Source organism: Xiphias gladius, chromosome 16 (assembly GCF_016859285.1).
Source record: "Xiphias gladius isolate SHS-SW01 ecotype Sanya breed wild chromosome 16, ASM1685928v1, whole genome shotgun sequence".
NCBI lineage: Eukaryota > Metazoa > Chordata > Actinopteri > Istiophoriformes > Xiphiidae > Xiphias > Xiphias gladius.
The window spans coordinates 28,533,036-28,553,637 of NC_053415.1; the positions used below are offsets into that span (position 1 = coordinate 28,533,036).

General features: G+C 42.2%; 1 protein-coding gene across 1 annotated transcript in view; it reads right to left on the bottom strand.

Moving 5' to 3' along the window:
- ttn.1 (titin, tandem duplicate 1) overlaps positions 1-20,602 on the bottom strand; it is a 203,856-nt gene that overhangs the window by 54,098 nt on the left and 129,156 nt on the right. The window contains exons 156-184 of the mRNA XM_040148273.1: positions 19,860-20,041; positions 19,417-19,546; positions 19,085-19,236; positions 18,853-19,000; positions 17,942-18,107; positions 17,355-17,506; positions 16,427-16,723; positions 15,628-15,927; positions 14,028-14,342; positions 13,795-13,943; positions 12,289-12,439; positions 11,867-12,148; positions 11,465-11,767; positions 10,389-10,691; positions 9,645-9,926; positions 9,144-9,331; positions 8,869-8,980; positions 8,259-8,561; positions 7,342-7,650; positions 6,468-6,749; positions 6,011-6,310; positions 5,621-5,914; positions 2,541-5,510; positions 2,098-2,418; positions 1,698-1,982; positions 1,212-1,517; positions 902-1,065; positions 513-753; positions 7-282 (exon numbers count right to left, since the gene is read on the bottom strand). Of these exons, the coding sequence (XP_040004207.1) occupies positions 7-282; positions 513-753; positions 902-1,065; positions 1,212-1,517; positions 1,698-1,982; positions 2,098-2,418; positions 2,541-5,510; positions 5,621-5,914; positions 6,011-6,310; positions 6,468-6,749; positions 7,342-7,650; positions 8,259-8,561; positions 8,869-8,980; positions 9,144-9,331; positions 9,645-9,926; positions 10,389-10,691; positions 11,465-11,767; positions 11,867-12,148; positions 12,289-12,439; positions 13,795-13,943; positions 14,028-14,342; positions 15,628-15,927; positions 16,427-16,723; positions 17,355-17,506; positions 17,942-18,107; positions 18,853-19,000; positions 19,085-19,236; positions 19,417-19,546; positions 19,860-20,041 (9,663 nt within the window). The remainder of the gene's footprint in view (positions 1-6; positions 283-512; positions 754-901; positions 1,066-1,211; positions 1,518-1,697; positions 1,983-2,097; positions 2,419-2,540; positions 5,511-5,620; positions 5,915-6,010; positions 6,311-6,467; positions 6,750-7,341; positions 7,651-8,258; positions 8,562-8,868; positions 8,981-9,143; positions 9,332-9,644; positions 9,927-10,388; positions 10,692-11,464; positions 11,768-11,866; positions 12,149-12,288; positions 12,440-13,794; positions 13,944-14,027; positions 14,343-15,627; positions 15,928-16,426; positions 16,724-17,354; positions 17,507-17,941; positions 18,108-18,852; positions 19,001-19,084; positions 19,237-19,416; positions 19,547-19,859; positions 20,042-20,602) is intronic.

The following is a 20,602-nucleotide window of genomic DNA, read 5'->3' on the forward strand; positions in this document are numbered from 1 at the left end:
ATTGACCTCTGATAATGATCCTCAGGGCCTGGACCACCTTTGCAGAGCTGTTCTCAGCCACCAGGCTGTACTCTCCGCTGTCAGTCCTTGACACATCTTTGATGATTAGGACACACAGGTTGCCGGACTGGTGCACAGCCAGACGACTGGATGGGACTACTGGGTCCTCACCACGCATCCACTTGCAAGTCGGGGCGGGTTTTCCGGAAACTAGTGCCTCTACTCTGAGCTTGGCTCCGGCTCTGGCGCTCACTGTCTCTGGCATGACAATCTTTGGTTCCACTGCGGGTGGACATAAGAATTTGACAGACTATCTAAGGAAGCTGAGTAGCCTTGAGATAATAAATGATGATCATATTTACTGTTAACATCAGTTTTTATTATTTCAAAATAATGCAACAATTAAGTCCTGATCATGAGATAGCTAGACAAAATAAGATAATTTAACTGTTGGGATATCATGGGATAATGGCTAAAACTACTTCTTAATCTCTTATTACACATCTGCTTACACATCTGTTCCTTGATCTCGACCGGCTCCCTTGTCTCGGTGAACAAGCTCATGCCCATGATGTTCTTCGCAGCAACTCTGAACTTGTACCTCTTGCTCTCCTTCAGGCCGCTGATGCTAATTGTCAAACCTTTCACTGTGGTGTAGGTGTTCCACACTTCCATTTCATGTTCTGCTTCCTCTTCCTCCTCTACCACTGGAGGTGGAGGCAGTGGTGGAGGAGCCTGCTCTCCTTCTGGAACCTGGGGCAAGTTGAGCATTGTAGATTGATGATTCATACTTTCACTAAGTTTATTCAATAATAAGAAAAGAAGTGCCAAATTATGTAAGAGCATAAATATTTGTAAAATGGCTGTGAGGTTAGGGTTTTATTTTGATCACATGACAAACCTCCACACTTGCTGGAGGCTTTGGAGGAGGTTTGACCTCGATGTATTCAATTACATAGCCATCGATCTTAGCACCGCCGTCCCTGGCAGGCTTCACCCAGCCCACTGTGGCACTGTTCTTAGTGATCTCAAGAACCTCAATCTTTTCACAGGGATCTGGCTTGCCTGAAAAAGGAAATCAGACAGGTGTGTTCAAGTGTTTCAGATGACTGATGAAAAAGATGAGAAAACTTAGCACAATGAGGGACTGTAAGCTGTGTATGAGCTCGTCAGTCTGGTGTCACATTGTTTGATTAAGAGATGATACGTACTGACAGGATCAGAGGACAGGTAGGAAGTGGGTGTCACTCTGGGAACTCCAGAACCATATTCATTGACAGCTGTGACCCTGAAGAAGTATTCGGTCCCTGGCATCAGACCGCTGACTTTGAAGGGAATCTTATCCTTCTCAACTTCGGCCTTGACGGTTGCCCATGTCTTCCGATCAATCTCACGCTTCTCAACAATGTAATGAGTAACCTCACTGCCACCATTGTTCTCTGGAGGACTCCAGGACAGCATGGCTGATGTCTGTTTGATGTCAGTAGCTTCCAGATTTATTGCAGGTCCAGGAGTGTCTGTCAGGAAAAACAGAATATGAAGTTTGTATTTGTATTTGTTTTGTTTTTTTGTTCTTTTTTTTGATTGAGTTGAAAATGTCATTTTGATGGATTTAAGCACTTTTTTTGGGATTGTTGAGTGCAACAAAGTTAAACCTATATGGTTGTATTCATTACTCAAAGAAAACCAGGACTTACCCAGAACCTTAACGTTGACAAACACAGCCTTCTCTCCAGCAAGGCTCTGCAGAGTCAGGCAATATTTGCCAGAGTCGTCACGTGTGCTGTCGGGGATGACCAGGAAGGTCATGGTGTCAATGATGTCGACTTTTCCCCTCCGGACCACGTTGTCAATGCCCATCCTCCTCCAAGTTACCTTTGGAGGGGGTCTGCCTCTGATGGTGGCACAAAGCCTGATGGGACAGCCAGCTCTCACTGTAAGTCCCTGCTTCAAGTTAGCATCCAAGTCAATCTCTGGTGCCTCTGTTGGAAGAAACAGTGCAGGTGTCACATCAGTACATTGTCACAGACACTCCAGGTAAACCTGAAATTACATCTGGCTGCCATAAAAGAAATTAAAGTGTGATGAAGTCCTCACCAAGAATATCTCTGGGGATCACAGCACCCTCCAGGTCACAGGGAAGGCTCAAGCCAACCTGGTTCTGCGCTGACACTCTGAATTCATATGCAAGCTTCTCATCCAGACTTGTGACTGTGAACTCGCGCATGACCAGCTGAGCTGCTACGTTGCACCTCTTCCAACCATCATCTCCTTTCTTTGCAGTTCCTTGCACCCTCATCTCCACAACATAGCCAATGATGGGAGCTCCACCATCAGATACAGGCTTGGTCCAGCCCAGGGTGACAGTTGACTTGGTGCTGTCCAGGACCTTCAAGTTGGTAGGAGGTGCAGGAGGCTCTGTAAGAAGACATAAGGGTGTGTGAACATGAAGCAATGGATTTTGTCTATAGCAATACAACAAGAACTACATTTGTTAACAAATATTAAACACAATGTTATCATTATTATTGGTAACATACCAACTGCATCCTTGGCAGTGATGGCACGTGAATGCTTGCTTGGGCTGCCGATGCCAATTTCATTGACAGCCTTGACTCTGTACTGGTAGTCATGGAGGGGTAGAAGTCCAGTAACTGTCAAGCGAGTTCCAGGGACTGGCTCTTTGTTGACAGGAGACCACCTAATGGCATGCTCCTCCCTCTTCTCCAACAGATAACCTGTGATTGGCTTTCCTCCATTTTTCTCAGGCTCTGACCACTGAACAGTCATCTCTTCCTTGGCGATCTTGGTGACTTCTGGTGCTTCAGGAGCATCAGGTACATTGAACTGGGTGCCTGCAACAATGGCCTCACTCTGCACTGCAGGACCAGGACCCATCTTATTCTCAGCACGAACTCTGAAGATATACTCATTACCCTCAATAAGGCGAGTAACTTTAGCTTTGTTGGTTATGACAGCGTTGGAGTGGACTGACCAGACTCCTCTCTTGGTGTCACATTTCTCAATTATGTAGTTGTAGATCTCACAACCACCATCATCCTCTGGGGTTTCCCAGGCCAGGTGGCATCTGTCGATGGTGATACCAGATACCTTGAGATTCCTGATGGGGCCAGGTCTATCCAGTACGTTGACCTTGGCATGAGCAGAGCAGGTTCCTGCACCGTTTGAGGCGGTGACAACATACTTGCCACTGTCAGCGCGCCTGGCACCGGTAAGCAGAAGCTTTGAGAAGTCAGCACCAGTTTCGATCTGAAGCCTGGGGCCCTTCTTAATCTCCTCTGTACTCTCATCCTTGGTCCATTTGACATCAGGCTGGGGTTTGCCCTTCACTGTTGCCTCGATAGGAATGGAGTGTCCTGCCTTCACAATGAGGGTTCCATCCAGTTTAATCTTGATCTCAGGCTCCACCAGCACTTCCTTAACCAGAACCTCAGCTGTGGTCACCCAGTTGCTCTCACCCCCCTCATTCTTAGTCTGAACTCTAAACTGGTAGATTTGATTTTCCATGCACCTGTCAGCCATGAAGTAAGTCTCCTTAATGGCACCCTTGTGGAGCCTCTCCCACTCCTCAGCCTCCTTTGGTTTCTTCTCAACGTGATAACCCAGGTTACGGCTACCACCATCGTAGTCTGGCTTCTTCCACTTGAGGAAGCAGAAGGTCTTGCCAATCTCAGAAATATGGAAGTCAGTGGGTTCACCAGGCTTCTCAATGGGATCAACTGCCAGCACAGGTGTCTTGGTCTCAGTAGGTGGACCAGCACCAATCTTGTTCTCTGCGCTGACACGGAAGAAGTACTCACAACCCTCAGTAAGGGAAGCCTTTATCAGGCGCTTGGTGCAGTCACTGGAGACCACCGTCCATCCTCTTTGGCTGGGCTGACGGCACTCAATAATATACTGAGTGATCTCAGTGCCTCCATTGTCCTCAGGGTTCTCCCAGGACACCATGCAGGAGTTCTTGGTCACGTAGGCTACTTTCAGGTTCTGGCAAGCGCCTGGTGTGTCCAGGACATTGACAAGAATTGTGGCCTGTGCCTGTCCACTACTGTTCTTGGCAACAATTGCATATTTACCATAGTCTGACCTGACTGCCTCGTTGATTACCAATTCACACAGAGGGTAGTTGTTGTTAATTTCAGTATGCTTATCCCGGGACAAGGCTCTGGCATCTTTGGACCAAGTGATCTCTGGATCTGGTCTGCCCTTCACCCTAGTGATCAAACTGATGATCTGACCTGCCCTGACTGTCAGAGAGTCACGGCAGGACACATCAACAACAACTTCAGGAGGTACCAGGATGTCCTTTGCCAAGATGGTCTCAGGCAGTTCCCTGGGTTCACTGTCTCCAACCTTGTTGGTGGCCCTGATACGAATTCTGTACTCTATTCCTTCAATCAGGCCTGGCACTCTGTAGGCACACATCTTGATGAGGTCCTTGTTGATTCTGTCCCACTGGGCAGTTCCTGACTTCTGAGCCTCAACCACGTAGCCAAGAATGGGACTGCCACCATCTCTCGTAGGCTTGGTCCAGCAGATATCAGCATAGGATTTGCTCCAGTCCTTCACTTTAGGATTGCCAGGGGGTCCGGGTTTGGTGATAGCACGAGCGGCCTTGATGGGGTCAGAGATGGGAGAAGGTTCACTCATACCAGCAATGTTCTCAGCGAACACTCTGAACTCATAGCTGTTGCCTTCAAACAGGCCTGAGACTCTGTATCTGAGGTCCAGCACAGGAGTTTTGTTGACACGGATCCATTTTCCTGTCATTTCTCTGCGTTCAATCACATAGCCACTAATGGGACTTCCTCCATCGTAGTCAGGCAGGGTCCATTCCACTGTCACAGCATTCTCTGTGATATCAGAACACTCTGGCAGGCCTGGTGGACCAGGGGGGTTGAACATGTGCTTGGCAATAGTGGGAGGACTCTCAAGTCCAGCGCCGATGCCAATCTTGTTCTCTGCACGGACACGGACAACGTACTCACGGCCCTTCTCCAGCCTGGACACCTTGGCCTTGGTGCTGGTGCCACTGGAGCGAACAACGGACCAGGGCTCCCATGGTTTCTTTACATCCTTCTTTTCCACTACATAGTTGGTGATTGGGGTGCCACCATCATCCTTGGGTGCCCTCCATTGGATCATCATGTAATCAGGGGTTACCTCCAAGATATTGATGGGTCCAGTAGGTGGACCTGGAAGATCCAGTACGGTGACATGCAGAGCGACAGTCTTACTGCCTGCAGGATTAGACACAGTGAGGATGTACTCTCCAGTGTCTCCTCTCTGGCACTCAGGGATACTCAGGATGGTTGAGGTTCCAGCAGACTCAATGTGATAGCGACCTTCTGATGCAATCTCCTTGCCATCTGTCATCCATTTTGCAGTGGGAATGGGAATGCCCCTCATCCTGGCTGGCAGGGCAATAGTGCTGCCAGCTTTGACAACAAGACCCTCAATAAGCTTCACATCAACTTCAATAGTTGGTGGTACTGAAGGAGAACAAAACAGCAACATTATTAGATCATTTTTTAGGCTTGGAAATGAAAGTATGAGTAGAGTTCACAATAAGAAATGACTCCATAAGAATCATGTGTCTTACATGTCTTCTCCTGGCAGGTGACAGGGACGCTAGTGTCAGGACGGCTCACACCAATGGCATTCTGAGCCTTGACCCTAAAGCGGTAAGTCTTGCCCTCCTCAAGACCGGTGACGTGGGCATGGTTGTTGCTCACGGTCTTGAAAGTGATCCAGTCAGTCTGGCCTTCTTCCTGGTGCTCTACAATGAAGCCAGTGATTTCACTTCCACCAGTGCGGTCAGGCCACTCCCATGCCAACCACACCTCCGTTTTGTCTGCATCAGTGTGGTGCAGGTTCTTGGGTGGGCCAGGAGGATCTGAAAGGTGTCCAGGAAAAGAAAATTAAAAAAAAAAAAATCATTATATTACAAGGTAAAGTTAGACAACATAACGTAATAATGATTTTTACTCACAGAGGGGATCAACAGCCTTGATGGGTGTCTTAGTCATTACATAGTCGCTTCTGCCAAACTGGTTCTCAGCAGCTACCCTGAACAGGTATTGGATTCCTTCCATCAGGTACATGGCCATTAGACTCAGCTTCTTATTGGCTGCAGAGACGGGAACCCACTGCTCTGTGGCCACGTCCTTCTTCTGTACAACATAGTGGGAGATGACAGCACCACCATTGTCCTCAGGAGCCTTCCATGTCAGGTAGGCTGACTCACTGGTCACCTCGGAGACCACCAGGTCTCTGGGAGGGGAAGGCTTATCTGGTGGAAACAAAAGTAAAGTGGGTTAGAATAAACCTCACATAAATTCTAAATTCAGATATATTTTTTGTTCGAGGCATGACAGTATATTAATGTAAACAAAGTATATAAGTATTTACAAACATTTTCTTTTTGTATTGGTGGACATTTCACTTACTCAACACAAGCACGGCGACGGTTGCTGATTTCTTTCCAGCAGCATTCTCCACAGTTATGGTGTAGTTGCCGGAGTCTGCGCGGATACACTTGGGAATGAAGACTTTGCTGCTGGTTGCAGTGACAGCGACTGTGATGTGAGAAGGAACATCTCCATCGTTCTTCTTCCAGCTAACGGTGGGTGTTGGTACACCCTTAATGGTGGCACTCAGGGTAATGTCAGTACCCAACATTGCCAGGTGGTCACGTGCCATGTTAGCATCTAGCAGCAATTCGGGCTCCTCTGTGGACAGAAATGGGAGCAAATTTACTAAATTTAGTAGATATATAAAGTATAATAGGTGCAGTGTCCAAAGCTGAGAAATAAGTTAAAATACATAATGGCTACACACATATTTCAAACTACACAATGGCATCCACTTTCGGATGTTGGCATGTAGTTTGAAGTGAAAATGATGGACAAAACCAGCCGTTTCTTTATATTTGTGGAAACTGCCGTCACTTTACTTATGACAACAATTAGCAAAAACACAGTTTACGTTAACTACCAGATTGTTAACTTGTTGGTCACTAAAAATCCCTTTGAAAATCACTTTCCAGACACCAGACTGTGCTAAAATTGAATTATTTGATTATGGACATAAATTAAGCCAAATACATAAATGAAAATGTCAGTGTTATTTATCAATGTCAAGTTTATTTTGGAAAAGGTTTCTCAAAGCCCTAACCAAAACTACACTGTATTGAATTTAGCACAAAATTTTGTATAAAATTAGTAAAAATAATAAATTTAGTAATTGGAAATGTTTCTCAAAACCCATTATGATAGGCTCAAGTGAAAAATCTATTTTTTTTTTTACAAATGAACCCCTCACCCAGTCTGTCGTGAACTTTGATGTGTTGTTTGACGTAGGCAGGGTCAGATTTGCCCGCAGCGTTGACAGTGAAGATCCTAAAGGCATACTCCTGTCCATCGGTCAGGCCCATCACCACATAGTGGAGGTCAGGGCACTGCTCTGGGGTCTCATTGGCCTGAATCCACTCCACAGCGCCAGGCTTCTGGTACTCAACAAGATAGCCGAGGATCCGTCCCTTGCCGTCATGTCGGGGCATCTGCCACTTTAGGCTGACAGAGTCCTTGGTCTTATCGTAGGCCTCAGGGTTCACTGGAGGACTGGGGCATACTGTGAAGGGAAAATTTCAAGGAAGACAATCAGTTATATGGGTGATTAAAAATTCAATTCAGTAACCTGTCTTAACCATGGTAGAAAAGAAGGACTCATGAAATATTTCGCTTCAAGGGTCATCAAAATTTTTTTGGGATGTTTTTTTTATTTAGTGTTATAGTTTTTTTTATATAGTATTAGTATTCGGTCAGTTGTATATTCTTTGTGTATGTATGTTACAGCAGCATTGGAATAGGGTTTTTAAATTTTTGACTTTATAAATATCTGAATTGCATCTTGTATGTACGACAATAATAAACACATAGAAACACACCAGAAAATAAAAATTAAGAAATAGTAAACTTACTGAGCTATGCTAATATAGATGTTAAAAGAAGCTATATAGTCATCACGTAATAGAAGACAATACAAATACAAAGCAATATTTAAAAATGCTAAAAAGAAATTGCTAACACTTCATCTTAATTTCATCTTTATTATGCACAAGGAAAAATCATGGTTTTTCAAATATAAAAATGAGCATTTGGAAATAAAATATAGACTGTAATAATTTAAATATGGATAATAATAATATCTATATTTTTAATGGGGTGTGTCACACTGACCAATAGGATCTTTTGCGAGAATGGGTTTGGAGGGGACACTCGGGTCTCCAGTTCCCAGCTCGTTCTCAGCCATCACCCTGAACTCATACTCGCAGCCTTCCACAAGGTCCTGGACTCGGTATTGAGTGGCCGGGTACAGTGGGTCTCTAGTGGCTTTGGACCATCTCTTGGCTGTGGGCTCCTTCTTCTCCAGGATGTAGTTGGTAATGGGCTTCCCACCGTCACGAGGGCGGTTCCACAGCACCAGAGCATTGGTGGCATACACCTCCCTGACCGTCGGCATCTCGGGGGCCTCAGGGACTCCTGGAGGGGAGCCACAGGGGCTAAATTAAGTTATCAGGGCTTTTTTTAGGATCCATTTCCAATGCAGAAAGAATATTCATAGAAGGATTTCGTCTTTCCAGGAGACTCTATAATTTTGAGCCTCCACATTTTTGTTTGTACCAAAATCAATTTTGTTTGGTGGATCAGGGAAATAAACTTTTTTTGAAGCTTTAAAGTATTGATAAATTCTTTAAAAGTAATGTATTCAATTCAGAAATTAATTTGAAATTAATTTAGGAGAGCTAAAAAAGTAAATGTGTCTTAACAGCGTGTGAGCAGAACGTACTGAAGAGATCTTTGGCTCTCATCTCCTCAGACTCCAGTGGGTCGCTGATGCCATACATGTTCTCAGCAGAGATTCTCATAATGTACTCCCTGCCCTCTGTCAGCTTGGGGATCTGAGAGAAAAAAACAAAACAACTTACAAACATCTCTGAACTTCAGCAAACCCCTTCCACGATGAAAAATGGCTCTTTCTAGGCCAGGTTACAAATTTTTTCCCTGAGGATCTGATATCGTGACAGCTGACTAAAGTCAGGTTGATAAACGATCTGGACCCACTTTGCATGTGGTTTTGGTTGTGGCAGATGTCACCGTGGTCCAGATTTCTCTGTTGGTGTCTCTCTTCTCAATGACGTAGTTGGTGATGTCCACGCCACCGCTGTCCAGAGGAGGCTTCCAGGAGATAACCATGTACTCCCTGTGCACCTCTTCAAACACCACCGGGCCAACAGGAGGACTTGGACGGTCTGCAGGAAAAAAAGAAACAACAAAAGAGTGTTAAAAAAAAAAAAGATCAAAATAAGGAATCAGTGCCATTGTTATCAACCAATGCCTGCCTTGTTCAGAAGAGCTTGAAGTTTTGAAGCTTTGACTTGGAGTTTTCAGTTTACTTCGAATGTGAACAATGTAAATAGATAGCACAGGTCCTCATGGTGTCTGAACCCTTCTATTTCTCATCTAAATCGATCATTTAGTTGCCGCATCTTCATCTATCTATCTATTGCTGATGATACAAGCTTGTATCAGCCCCAATTTTCTCCATGAGTTCCGTCTACATACCGACAACCGTGACGCTGCAGACTCCCTTTCTGGATCCAGTGCTGTTCTCCACCACCACCACGTATCTGCCGCTGTGTTCACGCTGTGCCTTCATAAGGCCCAGTGACATGGTGGTCAGTGTGTTCTTGAACATGATGTGTTTGTCAGCCTTCAGTTCCTTGTCATCTCGGTACCAAACAATGGATGGAGAAGGTTTGCCGGTGTAGCGGCCCTGCAGCAGGCAGCTCTCACCCACACGGATGACGATCTTATCACGGAAGTCCAGCTCGATGGTCGGCGGCTCTGTAAGAATGGAAAATGAAGACAAAGTCAGATGAAGTGAAACACTGAGTATTTTCTTGCAGTTTCTATTTTTTTCCTATCTTAATTCAATCTACTTTGACGACAATATAAATAAGGAAAAAAAAACATATTGCTTTGAACAATAATAAATATGCTTTGGGTATAATTTTGGATATGTGGAATTCTTATTAAATTAACACATTATAGCTTAAATGTACTGTCTTACTGATGCCTCTTTAATTATATTTCTCACTGGAAACAATTTGTAAATATAAATGAATTAAGACCTGCTATGCTACAAAATAATTGCGGTGTCCTACAAGGGTCTATTCTAGGTCTTCTCCTAATCCTAATCCAGATTAGTTTCTGGATCATTTTCTACCTCCTACTTTTTGTTGATGATACCGGCTTGTTTCTTAATTAAAACAAACAAAACCGCTGATCCTGTTAATAAGTCCTCACCCAGTTCGTCCTTGCAGGTGATTGGTTTGGTGCAGAATGATGGTTTGCCAGGTCCGACCTCATTGACGGCGAGGACCCTCAACTCGTAGGTGTCGCCCTCCCTCAGACCGTCGTAGGTGTACTTCCTCTCCATCAACGTCTCCTTTGTAAGTCTGGTGAACTTGTCTTTGCCAATCATACGTGCCTCCAGGATATACATGGTGATCTCTGACCCACCATCATACTTTGGCGCCTTCCAGGTGACGCTGATCAAATCCTTTGTGACATTGGTGACCTCCAGCTCCTCAGGGCGGTCCGGTACAGCTGAAAGAATTACAAACACACAGTTTTTTATGGTATTGTATAGTAATTCATGGTTTTTGACATTTTCTGTTCAAATTTAATTCTGTTGTCTGCAAAATTTAACTCCTGGATAATGTTAATTTTTGATGACAGACGATAGTATAGAAAAAGATGATGGATAAAAGAGGAAAAAAGGAAAAAGGGGAAAAATTACACCAAAAGTCAGATTTTTTTGAATCCTGACTTTATCTTTCAAAACTTTGTTAAACAAAGATTCAAGTTCTTACCTTTTGTGCCTTCAAAATTCTGACTTTCATCAGAAATCAGAATTTATGGGACTTTTCAGGATTCTCAAAATAAGGTCAGAATCTCGAATTCTCCTAAAATTTTGACTTTACTGAAATTATCCTCAAAATCCTGACTTTTCCTAAATTTAAGATTTATTCTTTTGATATTCTCAAAAATAGATTTGTACTTTTTTCTCTGAATTCTGTCTGAGACTTCCCCAATGACATTTTTTTTGACATTTCAGTGTTTTGAGAATTTTAGTTTTTATGTTTTTTTCCCCTAAAATGCTGACTGTAAAGTTAAAATCTTGACTGTTTCTCCCTAATATCTTGACTGTATTCTTAGAACTACTCAGAACTAGAACTACTCTGGAGATTCTGGGATTGATCTGAGAATGCCTTTCTTGTGGCTTCTTCATCCTCTCCTCTTTCCATCAGTTATAAGTAATAATCAACTTTCAGACCTTCAGAGATCAGTGGTCACCATGTTTGTTCAACTAAACTCACTGATGGGTTCCTTGATCACAATTTCGGCTGCGGTCTCCACGAAGGGTCCAATGCCGATGGCATTCTCGGCAGCTACTCTGAAAAAGTAGGACTTTCCAATGGTGAGGCCATGAGCCACGGCATTCTGTCTGCTAGCGGTGAAGGAGAGTGAGGTCCAGGCCTTACGTTCGGCCTCACGCTTCTCGATGATGTAGTTACTGATCGGAGAACCGCCGTCATTCTCAGGGAAGAACCAGTTGAGCTTGCAGGAATCACTGCTTAGGTTCTCCGTGGTGAATGGGATACCAACGGGCCCAGGTACGTCTGAGGGACAACAGAAACAGGTTTGATAAAAAAGAAATAACATTTTTTAATTGGTTTTATATCTCTAAAGATTTTATCTTAATGAGAGCAGTATCTCACCCAGAACTTCCACAGTAATGTTCTTTGTCTTCTCCCCTCCGATGTTCTTCGCAGTCAGTGTGTAGACACCAAGGTGTCTCCTGGTGCAGGGTTTGATAACCAGAGACGAGCTGATGGCTGTCACCTCCACTTTAGCCTCAGGAGGCAGTGCAGCTCCATCTCTGCTCCAGGTAACCTCTGGGGTCGGCTGGCCTGACACATAGGCAATGATGCGGATCACACCACCAGCATGGACCACCATCCTCTCCTTCACCGAGGCATCCAGGTCGACCTCAGGAGCAACTGAGGGGAAGAAGCTCAACATTACATTCTGCCTGTTCTAAAAAAAACTTGACAAAGAAGCCTTTAAGGTCATTGTTGAGAGAACAATGGTCTGGTGTGAAAGAAATTTGTCACTCTTTTAGACTTTCAGACTGACTCACTGGTTCTGTCGTTGACCTCAAGCACCTCTGGGACTTCGCCTGGCTCGCCGTTACCAGCAGCATTGAAGGCGATTACCCTGAACCTGTACTGACCACCAGTCTTCAGACCAGTGATAACGAACCGAGTGCCACGGATTTCAGTTTCCTTAGCCTGAAAAACATAAACATTCAGTTTATAAGGTTGCTCTTAAGCACTGATCTATCTCTAAAACCAAGTTCTATCCCTGGGTCAATGATGATATAAAAAGGCACTGTACACAGACTGAGTAGAATGGAAAAATATCAGGATTCAGGTTCACTTCACTAATATGAAGAACATGATTTCGACTATTGATATACACCTTTTAAACAATGAACTATTTCTTCGTCCTCTGTTGATGACTGTCGAAAATTTTTCCTTTTTAGGCTACTATTACTCCATCTACCTCCTTCACTGATCCATGTAGTTTTTCCCTGTCATACTCGACATTATTACTCCATTTACAATCGTTCTGGGAACGAACATGTGCTCAACCAATTAATGTTGTCAATATTGTATTTATGGTTGCAATGTTGTTGTTATGCTGCTTTCTTGGCCAGGTGTGTCTTGAAAAAGATATTTTAATCTCACTTAGACTTTGATCCAAATTAGAGCCGGTTAAATTTAAAGATAATAAGACATAAGAATAAATGCTGCATCAAAGGAAATTTTAGGTTGAACCTAAATGTTTAACCAGCATTTGATTTCCAAGGAAGCCCACGGGGGCATGGATGATAAGATCTTGCCAGTGCTTAGTTTAAATTTTGTAGGCTCTTATCTTATAACAATACATTTATCTTGTTATCTCAAGATAGTCGAGTGTAACCTAGTAAATATTAGAGTTAGCCATGCAATACATTATAACATAAGTAGACATTATTAGATTGTTCAGCCCTTATATTGGGATGAGATTAAATACATTCATATGAGCACCATTTAATTTATTGAGAAATAACGGATAGATGCTTACTTTGTGTGCATAAAAATAGCAAACTGTACCCCCAAAAAATTGTGACTGCTTTTCAACCCCTTTGATTAAAGTCATGATCTTCATCTTTTCTGAAGGGGAATTCCTTGAAATTAATTATCAGAAAGTCAGACTTAGTCTAAGTGACACTAAAACAAATTTACAAAGTCGCAAACATGGTAGAACTACAAGGCTTTTTCTCAGCTAATTTTTCTTGTGCTGCCCTATTTTGTTTGCTTTTGTGTTATAAAATAAACATCTGTCGTTGCCTTAATAATTGAATCTTAAAATGATTTACACTGATAGAATTGTGAGGCATTGCGCTTCCTAAGAAAGCACAGTTTGTTAAGTTGGGGTGAAGATTCAGCCTCAAGAAATTATTAAAACAATGGCTATGGCTCTCAAGAGTTGTTTGCTAAATTTGCACTTATCACAGACATGTCAATTGACTATGCTAATATTATCAGACTTTTATTTTGTAGGATAATAAAACCATGTCAGGTGAGGTGCTCCCTCTCACCTTGACCCAGGCCTCTGTGCCCTCCTCCTTGTACTCCACCCAGTAGCCCAGAATCTTGGAGCCTCCGTCCTTCAGAGGAGGGATCCACTCCAGGTCCACCGTGGACCTTGTCCAATCAGAAACCTTGGGGGTTGGAGAAGAGGGCGGAGCTATGGGAGACGATGAAAACTGGTTAATATCTTGCTCTGGGAATTAAAAACATAAATTGTATGATTTCGGAATGTAACTCTTACAGATGGGGTCTCTGGCAAAGATGGGGTCTGTTGGGGGACTGGCGAGTCCGGGTCCCGCGGCATTGATGGCAGAGACTCTGAACAGATACTGGGACCCCTCAATGAGTCCGCTCACCACGAACGACTCGCCCAGGCCCATGGGACGGATGGGGTCACGGGTGACACGGGCCCAGCGTTTGCCTGTTGTCTCTTTACGCTCAAGCCAGTAGCCGGTGATTGGAGCGCCGCCGTCGTCCTCGGGCTCCTCCCAGTTAACAGTCATGGAGTCCATGGTGACACCGGAAACCATCGGCTTCTCACATTGACCAGGGACAGCTGCATGAGGATGGTAAGAAAATCTCTAAAGTTAGAGGATTAAAATATTTGTCTTCTGGGGCGTTCGATGAAAAAGTAGCATATCAAATAACCGCAACAGTTTTGCTTCACTTCTGGCCAGAGACCTTTGATGCACGTCATACCCCGCCCTCTGCTGTAATTTCCTGTCTGTATCTCTATTGTCTCTTTCAAATAAAGGCGAAAATATTGTTTTAAAAATCATCTTAAAAAAAATATTACTCTTTTATCAGTACAAGTTAACATTTTGAATAAATACAGTTTACTGTTGGACTGGTCAGCTCCGGTCTGAATACTGGGACACAGCAACAAAGGAACAAAGGAAAAAAGTATGATCGGTAAAGAACAATCCGCTAATAATATAAAAAAAATACCCACTTCGCACATTCATAATCCAGAAAAATGTTGAGGACGGATTAACCAGATTGAGAATAAGAACGGACGAAAACATCTTTTGGTCAGAGAGTTTTTACATAAAGAGCTGCTTCGTATTTTTGCCTGGCTTTTGCTGTTATAATTTTAGGTTGTTTTTTTTAAATTGTTTTTCTAATGGCTGAGTATTAGGAAATGACCATACTGAATGCAATGGACACTCACCCCTTATTCTCACAGTGAACCATTAATAATTTTTCTCATTAGTTTCATCATGTATTAGAAAATTCCACTGTTGCTTTGCAACATCTAACTGTAGACAAGCAGGAAGGAAGCAGAAAAAGACATTAAAGTTATTGTTTCCTCACATCCTGTATGTGAAGGTGGCATAAAAGAGGAAGAAAGCAGCTGGTTTGATTATGATCTGATAGAATTTTAAATGATCTCATTTACACTGTTCCATGGTTTATTAAACTGCTTCTATTTTCTGTGACCATGAGAGATGATATTTACTTGATACATTTATTAGAGTGAACTCAATCCAGTGAACAGGATGTGCATTTAATTTTTCTCCGTATACGTAAGCTTATGTTCCTGTAGTGTGTACATTAATACGAGCATTCAGTTCAGACTTGAGTTACAGGTCTGACCTCGTTAAACTTTTAGCAAAAGTGATTTTGAGGTTTTTATTCATATGATAAACCATCATGTTAGATGATGTAAAGATTATGTAAATAGGTGAATGTCTAAAATAGACTGGAGATTAAATTGTGAGTTAGAAACATTGTGAAATGATCACATAATCGATATAGTGTAGAAGTAAAGTGTACTATCAATGTATGGATTGACAGATTTAGGTATCTAAGATCATACTGTGACAGACAGCTCAACTCACTGTAGAGGTTTCGGGCAACCTCGGGCTCGCTGTCCAGCGGCTCTCCAACGCCATACTTGTTCTGGGCCATGATGCGGAACACATACTCGTGTCCCTCCATCAGGTTCTCCACTGTCCAGATCCGGTCTTTCGGCTCATTGGTGACAGGCACCCAGGTCTTCCTGTTGGCCACCCGCCTCCAGATAACATAGTTTGTTACTTTGGAGCCACCGTCATCCTTTGGCGGCAGCCAGCAGAGTGTGATCCTCTCGGCTCCAATCTCCTCAAACTTAATGGGAGCAGAGGGAGGACCAGGCCGGCCTGCAACCGCAGAAAAGCAACAAGTTTAGAAACTGAGAGAAATCCTTGTGGTGACTCACTACTGTAACAACTGTAAGTCAAACAAAGGAAAACTAACATATAGTGAACAAATAAAAACATATTGAAAAACAGAATGAATAATAACAACTTGTTATGTGAAAAATTAAAAATAAGTTGTGTAATAATGGTATTAACAAGGTATAAAATAAAAAATGAATTGTAGAAATAGAAGAAATAAATAATAAACTAATGATACACTGATGTGATAGCTGACATTACCCCACTTTTATAAACCAATGCAGACATAAACAAATTATTTTAATTTATTTAAATTTTTCAAAACATGATACTGTCAGTCTTTTGTTAATTTAGTAATTGAACTCAGTGGTATCTGACATTCACTTTAGACACATTTTTTGCTTTTAGACAAATTAAGCATAATTCAGTTGAAATTTGCATTTTAAGTTCTGGTGTTTAGTTCGGATCTTTTCGTTCATACCAAGCACATTGAGCCTCATCTCCTTGGAGGCCTTGCCGAGGCTGTTGGAGGCCACCAGTGTGTACAGGCCAGTGTCGGAACGTTTGCCCTGCTGGATGAGCAGCGTGCAGCTGTCATCCGACACGATCTTGTTGATGTGTTCGTCATACTGAACCTCCACCTTGTCATCAGACTTGTGGGGTGGAGCTTTGTACCAGGTGAGCGTGGGGAATGGACAGCCACGGATCTTGGCCACGATGCTGATGTCGCTGCCCTGCTCGACCTCCATGAACTCCTTCAGCTCGATGGATGGAGCACCTGCAAGACGAACGAGAAAAAAAGGTGACTCTGACCCGTTTTTCTTATTTATTTCTTCTAATTTGAAGCCTTAAGATTCTTCTGTCTTTCTGGGTAAAATACTGTTTAAAATTAATGGAGGAAAGCAAATATTATGATTAATCACATCAAGATCTTTGACCAGAAACCTACAGAAATCGAAGTCAAAAGTTTGCTAAAAACTTGAGATTAGTGCCTTGATATATTGCAACAAATAGTTGGAACATGGATATAATAATAAAAATCTATATATTTTCTGGAAGTTAGTTATTGTAATGTTATTACATAATGTGGCTTAAATTTATTCTTTTGTGGCCTCAAAGGTGCCTTAACAATTGGTACCAAACAAATTGTGACTCTGAGTCGAGTTCTAACTGAGTGAAATGAAAAACAAATATTTCTAACTATATTTAAATTAAAGGGGCATTCTGGCAATTTTGGCTTTGCACTTCCATAAAGTAGTTGGACTTGTGTGAAACAGATTAAAAACAGAATGGTCCAAATTTGAGCAGTTTGGAAATATTACTTTTAGTCCAAAAACACTGGATTCTACATTTCCCACAATACAACTCTATAGTGTCTTTAATTAAATTGCCAAGAGTCCTCGTCTTACAGGTCTGGTCCTGGATGAGGATGGGTCCGACTGTGGATGAAGGTCGGCTGGCTCCAGCCTCATTGTATGCCACCACTCTGAACTCATACTCGTCACCCTCCGTCAGATCCTCCACCTTGAAACTGGTGGTGTCCACATCTCTCCTGTTACACCTGCAGGAAACAGCACAAATGGTTTAACTGCAGGTAACACCCTACCCGCCTCAAAACAGAAACTCAAACTGTGTTCGAAGTGAAGGATAGGAACAGAAAGTCTCTGTGCTCACAGAAACCAGCTCTGACTCAGTTTACCGGAGAAAAACTATTGGTTTGCATTCAAAAATAAACAAAGTTCTCGTACAGAATTTTTTCTGTTTTCACTTTCAGGTTTATATACTGATTTATATTTTGTGGTCACAAAACTAAAATGCAAATTGGGTCCAAAACATTTGGTACAGATCCTGATCCAACATGGATACGAAGATCATTAAAACCTGATCCAAAATACAGTATAATATAATTTGGACATGGCCTGACTCAGTTCCCAAATTGAGTCTCAGTTACTAGGAACCAAGTGGACCAATGTAGAGCTGTCGGCTGAAGCGTTACCTCCTCCAGGACTCCTTCTGGGTGCCGCTGGCATCCCAGCAGAGCAGATCGACGCTGTAGTGGGTGACAGGTGAACCACCGTCGTTCTTTGGAGCCTTCCACGTCAAAGTCACAGTGCCCTTCCTCACACTCTGGATCTTCAACCTTGTGGGAGGATCAGGAGGATCTGCAGACAAAATGAATACATGTAAGATCACGTACTGGTAATTGTTGAGAAGAAGCAAGGTCATTATTTTTAAGTATAACAAAACACATAAAATTTGAATTAAAAGGAATTTATTATGTCAGGATAAACCCCTCTGAGATTAAATGTCTTATTTTCAAGTCCTAAATTTTATTCACTTTACAATATGATCACTGTGTGGTTTTAAAGTGAGTTCAAAGTCAGTACATTAACCTTTATATTATAAATTACACATATTTGATCAACTTTCTGTAGAGACGTCTCGGAATTTGGATTTAGATTATAAACCGAGGTTCTGTTTAGTGCTAAGGACCATTTTGTATAAGATTTTGTTCTACTTAGCAACAGTTTGTTAGGTAACAGATAAGTCTGTGGAGTGTTAAAAATCAGATAAAAAAAATCAGCCTCTTGACTTTGTTACAAATAAGCTTTGCTGTATATATGGCACTATTATCAATGTATAATTGAACATCATTAATAAAAATAGAAAACAGACATAATCCTATTGTACAATGCTGAGCCACATCTTTTTGTTGAGTTAACAAATTTACACCCATGGACAAGAATACACAATATTAAATATATATGTGAATATTCTTTACAAAAATGTAATAAATACACAAGTGTCACAACACAGGTTTTTATGTCCAATATGATAGATAGATATAAGATTCATTACATTTTATCTATTATATCTGACATAATAGTAAAGAGAACACAAACTTACGGATAGGATCTCTGGCTTTGGTCCTCTGGATGGTCTCAATAAATGGGCCGAACCCGAAGCAGTTCTCAGCACGGATGCGGAACAGGTACTCCTGACCGTCTATCAGGTCTGGAACCACCAGAGACTGTGCAGCACAGGATGGGTTCACCTGAAAGCACAAGATCCGACTTTATGTTATTTTTCAATAATCATACAGCTCAGAGTGTATTGTCCTGTAGGTGTGGGGTTGTACCTTGGTCCAGGCTTTGCCCTCCACCGTCTTCTTCTCAATGAAGTAGCTCTTCACCCTGTCGCCTCCGTCACACACTGGGGCTTTCCATGTGAGTCTGCAGGTTCCCCTTGTAATGTCACTCACCTTAAGGTCTCTAGGAGGTCCAGGCAGGTCTGCGGATCCATAAAACAAGAAGTTAAAGGATAGAAGACTCAGTAGATTTCACCCATGTTTTAAAGTAATAGATTTCTCAGTTTTTTATCTTTGAATTCACCCTGCATTTCACCGCACATATGAAGAACATATGAAGCATGTGACAAATAAAATCTTTGAATCTTTAAATGTTTATGTACCAAGCACGTTGACTCTGACTTTGACCGCTTTGTGCCCTGCAGGGTTCTCAGCACTGATGATGTATCGGCCACTGTGGTTCAGTTTGCTCTCTGGGATCACGACCACCGAGGTTGTGTCGGTGGAGTGGATCTGCGATGAAACAGCAGCATAATGTTAGAAATAATGAGTTAAAATTGTATATATTTATATTGTACAAAATTAATTTTTCTTTTAAATTGGCATTCACGCTTTTAGAAAAACATGGACTACAACCAATTTTGATCATATTTTTGTCTGAAATCGTAGCATGATGAAGTTTGAATTAATCTTATCATTTAATGGGTTATAAAAATGCCTTAGATGTTCTAACAAAGCCAAAAACTTGCAGTAGTTGGAGTTCTCATTGGCAGGTGAAATAAAGACTAATCTACGATTCTTGATCTGTTACATGTCAAAGTCTGACCTCTGAGTCGATGGGCAATGTGTGAAGTTCGTTTTTCTTCTCGGTCTCAGCGGTTCCGTCAAAAGTCCAGGTGACTTTGGGAACGGGTCTTCCAGTGATGGTGGCGGGAATCTTGATGGTTGTTCCTGCTCTGCAGCTCAGCAGGTCGTGAGCACTCACATCCAGAGTCACAGTCGGCTCGACTGGAGAACAAGCACACACAAAAAAATTGTGTTTTTTTAAACCAGCATGCAGTGATATGTTTACTCATATTCAGGTAAAGAATCTAACAAGCTTCATTGACTGTGAGATATCAGTGACCTGAGAACAATACTGTATACACAGTATTACAAGATACAGAAAAAGCTAATTTCCACTATCAGAATCCAATTTGAGTTTTTTTTGTTCTTTGAGTCTAATGTTCAAGGTGAATTGGTAAGACAATGTTTAATGTATTAATAATGCTGTACTGAATCTGTTAGATTTCTATTAGGAGTACAGATCAAAGTAGGAATATTATTACTCCATGCCTTCTAGCAATGCAGTTGTTTTGTCTGTTTGGAGCTTAGAACAGGCTTCAAGAGATCCGGAGTTAATCAAAAGAGGGCTGGTTTGTGGAAGAGCTATCGCATACAAGATGATATCCTCAGCATAGAAATTGACATAGCAAAATTCAGTTGGAAATAAATATTATTTATGTGCAGATTAAATAGCAGGGGCACTAATATTGGTCCTTGTAGGACGCTATCAATCATTTGATTTGC